The sequence below is a fragment of the Eulemur rufifrons genome, chromosome 7, assembly GCF_041146395.1.
Source record: "Eulemur rufifrons isolate Redbay chromosome 7, OSU_ERuf_1, whole genome shotgun sequence".
Lineage (NCBI taxonomy): Eukaryota > Metazoa > Chordata > Mammalia > Primates > Lemuridae > Eulemur > Eulemur rufifrons.
In genome coordinates, this window is record NC_090989.1 from 192,408,358 (window position 1) to 192,420,701 (window position 12,344).

The 12,344-nt window shown below is 40.7% G+C and overlaps 1 protein-coding gene across 1 annotated transcript; it reads left to right on the top strand.

The window, feature by feature from the left end:
• The first annotated feature begins 798 nt into the window (after positions 1–798).
• On the top strand, positions 799–1,719 carry OR2Y1 (olfactory receptor family 2 subfamily Y member 1). The gene is given in 4 exon segments (XM_069473978.1): positions 799–1,073; positions 1,075–1,248; positions 1,250–1,658; positions 1,660–1,719. Coding segments are annotated over 4 exon segments (918 nt in total).
• The last annotated feature ends 10,625 nt before the right edge of the window (positions 1,720–12,344 follow it).

The following is a 12,344-nucleotide window of genomic DNA, read 5'->3' on the forward strand; positions in this document are numbered from 1 at the left end:
TAAGAAGAATTTTAGTGAGTGTGACAAGTGCTGAAGAGAAACTGTACAAAGAGGGTTAGGCTAGAGAGGAGGGAACAGCTCTTCCTGGGGAGTTGAGAGATGAGTTTGTCAGTTGAAGAAGTGTGGGGAGTATTCCAGGTATGATGACTCACCATGTGGAACACATTTGTTGCTAATTATTTTGTCCCCAAAGGGATGGATCTATACCCTTCTCAGCCCTTTGCTGGCCATGAGTGGGGCTTCCAGGATGGTGTGCCGACTGTATTTGCTGAGTAGAAGGAATCAGATGAGTGCCCAGAGGTCAAACTTGTAATCTCAGCCTGGTTGGGCCTGGATCATAATCCACTGAAATAGGCTACCTAACAGACCAGGAAAAGGATCAAATGGGAACAACATGGAGTACTATGCTACATTTTTACACATTAGATTTTTAAAAGCAGTTTCCTCCTTATGGCATTTGGCCCTAATCTCAGTGCTGAGAAGGAAGCAATATATCATTTCTATTTTTACACAAGGAAACATCAGCTCCAGAGGACTGAGTGTCCTGGCTACAGTCATGGAATAAGCAGGCAGTGGGACTACTGTTCAAACAAGGTCACATCACTCAATCTAGTGATCTCTACTCTGAAGAAGAAAAGAGAAAGAATAGAAGACTGGACAGAACAGAACTGAAGAACAAAGTAGATAATAAAATGATGATTTAGGAGTATTTAGGAAATCCTATAAAATAATGTTCTAGTTCATGTTCTTCATAGGAGGCATTAAATTGCCTTTTGCTCTTTGGACAAGCAAAAGGCTATGGGCAGTTTCAACACCAATTTGGGAGAGGGCTTTGTTTTGTTGGAATTCTCAGGTTGGCCTCAATTGTAACTCATCTTTTTTGTCTTTATTTTGATTTTCTACTCCCTAACTCTCTTTGGCAACAGCACCATCATTGCTCTCTCCTGACTGGACTCGCCCATGTACATCTTCCTCTCTCACCTCTTTTTCCTGGACCTCTGCTTTACCACCAGCTCCATGCCTCGGCTTCTGATCAACCTCCATGGCCTTGACCAGACCATCACCCACAGGGGAATGTGGCTCAGCTTTCATCTGCCTCGCCCTTGGCTCCCCAGAGTGTGTGCTTCTGGTGGCAATGGACTTTGACTGCTGTGCTGCTGTCCTTCATCTGCTCCACTGCATGGCCATTATACACCCTCATCTCTGCCAGACCCTAGCAATCACCTCCTGGGTGGGAGGCTTCATGAACTCTGATCCAGACAGACCTCCCAATGGCCATGTCCCTCTATTGACATCAACTGAACCACTTTTGTGAGATGCCTGCATTCCTTAAGTTGGCTTGTGTAGACACAAAAGGAACAGAGGCGAAGATATTTGTGGCCTAAGTCATCATCCTGGTTGTTCCTGCAGCACTCACTCTTGGTTCCTATGTGCACCTTGCTCAGGCAGTGCTGAGGGCCAAGTCCACCACTGGGTGCAGGAAGGCTTTTGGGATTTGTGGGTCCCACCTCCTGGTGATTTTCCCTTTTTATGGCTCAGCTGTTTACATGTACCTCCACCCCCCCCCCAACAGTTATTCTGAGAGGGAGGGAAAATTTGTCACCCTTTTTTGTACTAGTATTATCCCCATTCTCAATCCTCTGATTTATATACTAAGGAAAAAAGGATGTGAAAGGGGCTGTGTGGAAGGTACTAGGGAGAGGCAGAGACTTGGGGTAGGGGGAAAGGAGGGCCAGTAAAGTCCTTTGTAATAGCTCTCTGATCATGGAGCTTATTCAGTCAGGAGGGAAGTTGGTCAGTAGAAAACAGCCTTTAGTAATTCTTGGGGCTTTAGTACCTTTCTTGTTTGAAAATTGGAAGTCAGCATTTTTTTGGACTCTTTATTGTTCAGTGTTTACGATCATTGTATAGTCAGGAGTATGTGTTGATCTACATCACAATTTTCCAGAGAAAAGAGCTTAGGGAAAGGGTGTATTGTGTCCACTTGTTGAGAGTGGGATGGGTTCTAGGCAAATCTGAGAGTGATAGAAGACTTGATTTGGGATGACAACACCTTTCCAAAGTCAATGACTCCCAGCGTGGTGCCATGCAGATGGCACTGTGCCCACAGGTAGAGGACATGAGTTTCCCCTGCTCTTCTAGTTAGTGTGACCTGACCATGTCCCCTCACATCTCAGGGCCCATTTCTAAGATCTCTAACAGTGGTTGTCTGTCTGTGATGCTTGGAGCAAATAAGGAGATCATGAACAGAGGTACTTCATGGGGCATGTAGAGTTTCAGACTTGGGTGTCATTTACCTACTTGAATAAAAATGCAAAATCATTAGGGTGGTGCTGAGTAAAGGGAGGCATCAAAATTTCATCAGCTGCACCAAGAATCTCAGACATGCTGCTTGGTGCCATGGACAAGATATTTCCCATGCAAAGGAGAAGAGAATAAAGAAGAAATGAGCATATAGATAATAAACCAGGAGGAATGGATACACAAATAGAGTGGCAAAAATACAAAAAGGGATTCCTGGGAAGGGAGTGGTAGGAGGTTCAACAGGCCTGAGGCTGAAGTGTGGAGACAGTGGATTCTTGAAATGCCACCACCATCATTTCATTCTATGTACAAGATTTCCTGTCAGAAACATACACTGGGAAAAAGAATCCTTATTCAATAAATGGTGCTGGGAAAATTGGGTAGCCACATGTAGAACATTGAAACAGAATTTGCACCTCTCATCTCTCACAAAAATCAACTCACAGTGGATAACAGACTTAAACCTAAGGCATGAAACTATAAGAATTCTAGAAGAAAATATTGGAAAAACTCTTATAGACATCGGCCTAGGCAAAGAATTTATGAAGAAGACCCCAAAGGCAATCACAGCAACAATAAAAATAAATAAATGGGACATGATCAAATTAAAAACTTCTGCACAGCCAAGGAAACTATCATGAGAATGAACAGACAACCTACAGAATGGGAGAAAATATTTGCATGTTACACATCTGACAAAGGGCAGACAACTGGAATCTATATAGAACTCAGGAAAATCAGCAAGAAAAAAAATCAAACAACCCTGTCAAAAAGTGGGCAAAGGACATGAACAGAAACTTTTCAAAAGAAGATAGACTAATGGCCAACAAACATATGGAAAAATGCTCAACATCTCTAATCATCAGGGAAATGCAAATCAAAACCACAGTGGGATACCACTTATCTCCAGTGAGAATGGCTTTTATCAAAAAAGTCCCAAAACAATAAATGTTGGCATGGATTCGGAGAGATAGGAACACTCATACACTGCTGGTAGGACTGCAAACTAGTACAACCTCTGTGGAAAGCAATATGGAGATACCTCAAAGAACTACAAGTAAACCTACCATTTGATCCAGCAATCCTATTATTGGGCATCTACCCAAAAGAACAAGACATTCTATAAAAAAGACATCTGCACTCGAATGTTTGTAGCAGCACAATTCACAATTGCAAAGATGTGGAAACAACCCAAGTGCCCATCAATATATGAGTGGATTAATAAAATGTGGTATATGTACTTATACTGAGTATAGCTATAGTATAGTACTATAGTATAGTACTTATAGCTGAGTACTACTCAGCTATAAGAAACAATGGTGATACCTCTTGTATTTTCCTGGATAGAGCTGGAACTCATTCTACTAAGTGAAGTATCCCAAGAATGGAAAAATAAGCACCACATGTACTCACCATAAAATTGGTTTCACTGATCATTACCTAAGAGCACATTTAGGAATAACATTAATCTGGTGTCAGGCAGATGGGGGAGGATGGGTGTATACATAAATGAGTGCGATGTGCACTGTCTAGGGGATGGACATGCTTGAGGTTCTGATTAGGGGTGGGGAGGGGGAAGGGCAGTATACATAACCTAAACTTTTATATATGCAGGAATAAAAAAAAAGGTAATTCATTCACATTTACATAAAAGGGGATACAGGTGCTCTTCAATGGAGTCATGTCTGGAGAAGCCCATCATAAATTGAAAATAGTGTATTTTGATTTTATGATATTTTCAATCTATAATGGCTTCATCTGGATGTAACCCCATTATAAGTTGAGGAGCCTACTGAACCTAGGTCACTTTTCCACCATTATAAAGTAGAAGAATCATAAGTTGAACCATCATAAATGGTTCCATGTACAAGGACATGTATCCTTTCCTTCTCCACCTGGTCGTCTTCCATACACATAGCCAATGTTAGTAGTAGCTTTTTGAATATGTTTCCAGCAATATATTTTACATACACAAACTAATGCTTTCTGCTGAACTTTTTTCTTTCTTTATTTTTAAAAATAGCACATATGGTAGAAGGTTCTACTAACATGCTGCAACTTGGTTTTGTCACTTAATATATATTCCACATCAGCTTAAAATAGTCTTCATTTTTTAGGGCACTTTTTGTCTTCCAGGCATGGATGGTGCCTCACTTTGTTTTGCCAATCCTTTGGGTTGATGAGTTAGATTGTGTCCTGTCTTTGCTACTGCAATGTTGCAATGAATAGCCTTGTATACACAGCATTTTGCACATTTGTGAGAATATCTATAGGCTAGATTTCAAGAAGTGAATTGCTGATTCACAGGATTTGTCATATGTAATTTTGATAGATACCACAAATTTCTTTCAATAGTTTGTTCCAATTTACACTCCTATGATTAAACTTTTTATGTTTACAAAACTGAATGTGAAGAATGGTACTGTAAAGTAGATTGAATTGCATTTCTCTTATGAGTGAGATTGAGATCTTTTCTTAGTTTTGGAGTTATTTGTATTTCCCTTTGTGGGAACTCACTCTTCACACCCCATTTTATCTACTGTCTCATTATTGTCTTTCATAGAAGCTTTTTAATAATTTAGGGAATTTAGCTGTTTATGTGATAAATTTGTGAGTTGTGAATATTTATTACAATTTCAATTTTTCTTTTGACTTGGTTTTGAAGGTTTGTGAAACATAGAAGTCAATTTATGAATCTTTTTTATGCTTTTTGGCTTTGTGTTAATGTTAGAAAGGCCTTCCTGCAGGTTCAATAAAGAACCCAGCCATGGTATCTTCTAGTTATCTTCTAAAGTCTTTTTTTTAGGGGGGGGGTAAAATATTTTTAATTTCCTTTGGTCCACACTTTGAATCTAAAAAGTTTCACATATTAAAAGCCAAGCTGATAGATTTGCAGAAACTTGGGTTAGAGGTTGTTAGAGGTAGACAAAGGAATGAAAAAAAAAAAAACAGAGATAACTGGAAAAATAGCAAATTTAAACATATTGTCCCATATTTTAATAATTATTTATTTATTTTTTAAAAATAAAGTATATTTTATTTTAGGACAAAATATAATTCAAAATTGTATGATAAAGTACATTCTAATATAACATTTAATAATATGTATGACACCTAAAAGTAAATTTTTACTTTTTTATATTTAACAAGTGCAAATAGTTTAACTTACTATTTAATTATGTAAGAAAAGGCATTATTTATGTGCAAATGAATTATTTTAAGTGTGTTGAATTTGAGTTTCAGAAGGACCATTTGTATTAAAAATAATGGATTGAGTCTGGGAGAAGATGGCGGAGTGGTGGTGACTGCCTGGATCTGCACTCCCGGTGAGGAGGTCGTCGATTCAGACCTGCCACAACGCTAGAGGACGGCTCCCACACAGGAACAGCGGTGTGAATCCACAGAGAATCAGCGTGGGACAAACAGAGCGAGTGAGGTCTGAGGTGAACGAAAATTAGGAACGTGGGATTCTGCAGAACGTGGGACAGACACTAGCCAGCGGAGCGCGGGTCGGCTACACCCGCCCCCAGCTGGGGCGGGTGCAGCCTCTTGGGAAAGCGGCTTGCTCTCCTCAATGTCCTCTGCTCCCTATTGAATAGAGCCCTGCCCCAGGCCAGCGCAGAATCACTGAGGGATATGTGGGGCATTGCAGACAGGAGGCTTTTTTGCGAAATTACCTTAGAACCTGGGGGCTCTCAGCTGAGACAGTGCTTGGCAAGGAGGGACGGATCTGCACCAGGGCGGAAAAACACAAAAGATTCCCGGACAGCAAATAGTGTTGTACCCCGTGCTGCCTTTTTCGGCAGTTCTCCAGCCGGTCATCCGCAATAGGTGTCCTTGCTGACCAGTCCCCGGGCAGTGGCGGTCTCTGCCTGCCGGGGAGCCGGCCCCCTCCAGGCCGGAGCTCTGCAGGTGCCACCTTGAAAGCGAGGGCGAAACCGCTCGGGAGCCATAAAGTGCCCAGCGGCTCTCTCTGCCCGGCGCCCTCCGCTGGTCTCTGAACCAACGCCAGGAGTGCGGGATATGCATGAGCACGCTGGGCAGCAATAAAGGGAGCGGCTTGGACCCTGGAGCAATCTCCCCTGGGGCCGCGCTCGGGGTGAAGGGGCAGAGTTGCGCTAAGGCGTAAAAAAAAAAAAAAAAAGAAAAAGAAGAAGAATAATAGGCTCGCTGAACTGTATGTTTTGTTCTTGGTGAATTTTTTCTGGGTTTTTTTTTTTTTTTTTTTTTTTGCGGGGGCTCACAAGCCGGACAGCCTCCTCGGGCGCCTTTGCCCTCCGGGCCTCTGGCTGCCGCGCCTTTTTGAGTGTGGAGGCTGGATCCCCACCACCCTCGGAGCTGTGCGGGCGTGCAGACGCCATCTTGAGATCCACTGCGAAACCGCCCGGGACCCAGCTGGTCGGGCGTGAAGGGGCGGAGCTGCGCTAAGGCGTAAAACAAACAAACAAAAAAATCATTGAGTCGCTGAACTATATACTTCAGATTTGTGTATCTGTCCGCTTTGCGGTGTGGTGTGGTGCTATGTAGTTTGTTGTTGTTCATTTTTGTTGGTGTTTTTTGGTTTGGTTTTTTGTGTTTCGTTTCTTTTCTTTTTCTTTCTTTCTTTTTTTTTTTTTTCTTTCTTTCTTTCTTTCTTCTCTCTTTTCGCCTTCTAACTGAGGACCCACAGTGAGCTTCGGAATGGGCGAGGTCCCCGACTCTGGTACATACCGGATGCTGAGCAGTCACCCCCAGCGCTGGCGATCTGCGGGCGCGCAATCGCCATCTTAGTGCCCACAGCCAAGTCACTGCAGAGCAATAGGGTACCAAGAGGCTCCCTGGGCGGCCTCCTCCCCTGGTCCACGGACCTTATATAGGGGCCCCGCCCATGTGTAAACACTGAATACTTCTCCAGAAGTATTCTTCCGCCCTGTGCACATGCTCATAGACTAACTGGTGGGAACAGGGCGTGAAAAGCAGCCTACACTTTATTCCCTGTGTCTGCTGTCCTGGTTCACACAGCTGTGTCCTCTGGAGGACAGATCCCTTTGCCCATACAGGTCTGATAGGGGTGGCATTTTCCTAATTCCCATAAAGGTGCTTATAATCTATTTATGATTCTGAAAACCAGAGAGCACTGGATAACATATATGAAGACCAACATGAATCATTTGAGCCAACAGAGACACACTGGGAAATCCAATATTGTGTTCTATTCATTGTGAAGGTTGGGTTGTTGGGAGATACCTGTTTTGTTTCGTTAACAAGGTCCAATGTAATCCAATACACCAGGCCAAACTTACCTAGAAAAATGAATTCACACTTAAAAAATTTTGGAATCCAGCTAGCTGTTCCTATTGTGTATTCCAGGAATTGAGTAAGTTTAGGTTTCCTTTTTTGCGGCTTCCTTTCTAACAGTTACAAAGCCAGAGCTAGCCCTCCATCTGCAGGTGACATAAAAATTAAGGGTATGAAGGGAGATGAACTTATGGCATTACTGTATTGTAGGCATATCTTGGAGGCCTCATCCCTCATGCACATACTCATTCCAAAGACTCAGCTGGCTGAGCGTCTGTTTGTCAGTGTTATTAACAGTGAGAGCTCAAGCCTCCAGTAGGTAGTGGGAAGAGGCAGAACTTTCTGAGTGATAGGGTAGGAAAATTCTCTTCTTACAGCTTCATTCTTTTATCTCAGTAAATAATAACTAAACAAAAATGTTTTCAATGAAAAGAGCAGCATTATAAATCTGTATTTACATGTATTTACATGTATAAATCTGTAATTACATGTATTCTTTTGAAGAGCTTTTGTAATTCTATATTATATTTGAATAACATTTTACTTTTTCTTTTTTTGCCATTTTTTTCTCAGTTTAACTTCCTGTATGGGCCGGGCGCGGTGGCTCACGCCTGTAATCCTAGCACTCTGGGAGGCCGAGGTGGGCGGATTGTTTGAGCTCAGGAGTTCGAGACCAGCCTGAGCAAGAGCGAGACCCCATCTCTACTAAAAATAGAAAGAAATTATATGGACAGCTAAAAATATATATAGAAAAAATTAGCCAGGCATGGTGGTGCATGCCTGTAGTCCCAGCTACTCGGGAGGCTGAGACAGGAGGATTGCTTGAGCTCAGGAGTTTGAGGTTGCTGTGAGCTAGGCTAACGCCACGGCACTCACTCTAGCCTGGGCAACAGAGTGAGACTCTGTCTCAAAAAAAAAAAAAAAAAAAAAAACTTCCTGTATGTACTTAGGTGAAATATTATATTTTATAACAGAAAAAAGCAGAGCTAACTCAGAAGGATTTAGTGATACTTGTTTGTTCTTTTAAATTTGAAGAAAAACTTTAGTATATTTGTAATGTTTTTAGCCATTTAAAATTATTTCCCAAAATATAATATTTTTCAACATTTTCCATGAACTAGCTTTTGGGAGATAACCTGAGGGATAATTTTGGTTTATTCTGTTAGGGTAATTGCCAATACATAATTTTTTAGTCATGACACTTGTTATTATAAAACTCTCTAGAATTATCTTATTCTGTTATATATCATGTTTTTGTAGAATGACTGGCTAAATTACAAATATGTGTGCTTACAATATTAAGCATGTTCACAAAGGCTTAAATATAGTTTTAGTATTATATATTCAAGTTACATACAAAACCTTCTAAAATGCTCCATTTTACATGTTATTTTAAGTAACAATTTTTATTAATGGGAACACAATAATATTCAAATTTTGAAGGATATAACATATCCTCATTATTAAAAATCTTCTAAGTTTTATTTTCATATAGATTCCTCTAACAGTTTTAAATATGGAATTTGCTCATTGAAACATATACTTGCAAATGCTACAAGTATATTTTAATTTTATTGTTGAAATTTATAAGGTTAGTCTGTGAATTTAATAGGGATAGTGTTTTCTGGTGTCCATGTTTCTTCAAAAGGAAGACAGAGAAAAAGAAGTAAAAGCAAGTTGAAAACCAAACAAAAAAAGATGATGATAATAATTGCTCGTTTGAGGCCCATGACAACATCAAACCCTCAATAAATTGAACAGTACACAAATTCTATGTCTCCGAACATAAGAAAAGGAAATTAAAACATTTCTACATGCTTTCAATATTTGTATTTTATGCATTGGAGGAGGATAATATAAGACAGGAAGAAAATTAGCTGCTCCTAATCAGTGTACATACAGATCAAAGCACATATTCATCCAAGTTCCAATATCAAATTTGAAAGATCCCTCCAAATTCAGTAATGGATGTACTTGGTAAGATTTTCATCATCACTTTAATGTGATACACAGGGCAATGATTTCATAAGACCTTGTGGACCATTGGAAAAATAAAAGTGTTACATTTGCTGGAATCTTAATTGAAATGATCAGAAAGAAAGATACTTCTAACAGAACTTTTAGATTTTCAAAAATTGCTAACACAGAATTTATGATCAAATACCTCCAGTGTTTTTTCTGCAATTTACTTTTGTAGTGAAACTCCATCTGGCTGTGCTTTCCCTCAAGGCAGCTGTGAATTAAATGTCTTGGAATTATAAATATTCTTGCCAGCAAACATTGCATTTGTAGCAGCATCTGCAATACTAGTTCAATTTATAAATAGTGGCAAATGCATTCCAGCCATTCATCAGCATATGATGCCTGTCATATTTATTCTTCTAGCCATTGTCCATTTCATAAAGATATTTTCATGGAATTAATCACGATGGGAATGTATTTTCCTTTAGTCAATTTGCCAGCTGATTTCCTCAGGTTTTCAACTATTGCCATTCATTAACCATCCGTTCAACTTTGTACCTGAAATTCTCATAATCATATATACTGTCAATTACCAGTCTCAGGTCTTAAAAGGCTACCCAATGAATGTAGGAAAACGTATGATGAAAATGACACTTTTAATTACTATAGTAACAAAATGTGTGTTTTTAATTACATGGATTACATTCTTAAATCTGCCAGGGCAAAATGCAAAGTTCACTATTCAAATAATTTTATTCAGAAAGTAACATTACTCTAAAAATATTATGTTAAAAATGAGAAAATAGATTTTACCAGCATTGAAAAGCTAAATCACTGTGGGAAATGGCCTCCCGTATGGAATATCATGAAGGCAAATGAGTCCCAAACTCTTGACCTAACAAGGCAATGATGATGGGCTCTGATACAAAGAGTTTGAGACAAATGTTAGAATGGCCTAAACCCCTCACATTTTATTGTATAAACCATTCTAATAAAAGTGATGGTTTTTATAGGCTTGGGGGTCTGGAAGGGCAGAGGACCTGCCTGCTTCATGAGATCTCTGAAGCAAGTAGTTAAAGCAATAAAAACAGTAGTAAAACACAAAAGTATTCATGCAATGGTATAGAGTGAAAACACACAAATGTGCACTCCGTGATATTTCTTCAAGTATGTGAACAGGCACTTTGCACCCGCCTCAGTTGCCAGTGGGCAGAAATGGAGGCCAGAATCTTTTGGAGGGTTCTGTGGGCCACTCAAGTGAAAAAGCCTTAGAACAGAGCCCAGGGAATCCCCACATTTGTGTCTGGCATCTGGGCCCACCCAATTCTTCTTGGGTCCCTGATTGTGGAGACCACTCTCTGTCCACTCTCACCCTAGAGCAATTGTGGCCATGGTTAGTAGTGTGCTTTGTCCAAGAATATGGAGTAGTTGGCCCCAGCAAACAGCTTCTCACTGATCTTTCACATGAAGCTCTACAAAGAGACTACCTGGTAGCCAGGCCAAGAGGAATCAATTCCTGCCTGGCTGTCCATACAGGGGTATGGACACACTTGAAGCTCTGACTCGGGGGGATGGGTGGGACATGGGCAATATATATAACCTGAACTTTTGTACCCCCATGATAAGCTGAAATAAAAAAAAAAGAATATATCAAAGCCAACGTAAGAGAGAATAAATGACATTGAAGAAGAAAATAAATAAATAAATTATGCTTCACAGATTAGACACAGAGGAACATCTCCATAGATCTGTAGCCAGGAAGAAAACCACATGACAGCTCAAGTCTCAGAATCAAATCTGGGTAGATCATCTTGAGCCTCAACACTCTAAGTCCCATCCTGTGAGCCATGACCTGGAGCACAAACAGAACAGATTTAGAGTTCCAACAACAATCTACTCCTGCCCATGATGGTCCCCTCATCTCTTGCTTTCCCCCAACAACCCCACATAGTGATGCAGAGGGTGTGAAGGTCTTTTCACATGAGACCACAGATGAGGACTGAGCTTGATGGGCCTGCTCTCCACTGCCCTGTGTTACATTTAGGTGCTTCTTGCCAAATGCCCAGAAACATATGAGGGGTGTGAGGCATGAACTAACATCTCTCACTTGAGCTTTCCTGAGGCAAGAGCCTGAAAAAGTCACAATACAGCAAGAGAACTTCTTTTTCTCATGAGAGTCTCCTGGCAAGTGAGCTGGATACATGGTTGTCTTTAGAATGTGGAAGCCTGATTACCAGTGTTGTAAGTTGTATTGGGGTCTGTCACCAAGGAACTCAGGTAACTTCTTCAAGATTTTATCACAAACCTCCTTCCTTCAATAAGGCCTACCCAAAGGCCCCACTGGGCTGCCAACTTCTCATTCTCATCCCCCATGTCACCTCCTCCCCTGTACATAATTATGCAGAAACAGCCCCCCTCAGTTCTCTGGGAAGAAATGAAAGTATCCAGGGCCCCAGGTTTCAGGAGACAGGGTGTGGTCAGAATCTCCAGTTTCCTTCCATTTCTGTGACCCTAGATAAGTCATTATGGTTTTGGTTGCTTCCCCATCCTCCTAACATGCACGGTGAGGAACATGCTAGCATCTGCTTCCTAGGGTACTCATCAGGTGTTTATGAGTAAAGCTTATTAAAAATCATGTTGTGATGTCACACGTAGGATAATGCACAAAGTTAGAGATAGAAAAGCTACAAGAAGAGGTGAGAGGTAGCATGGAATACAAATCAAACAGGCCTGGGTTCTAGCAGTTGGATCTTGGGAAAGTCACTTCTACCTTTGTTCCCATTTCCTGAGATCTACCATAA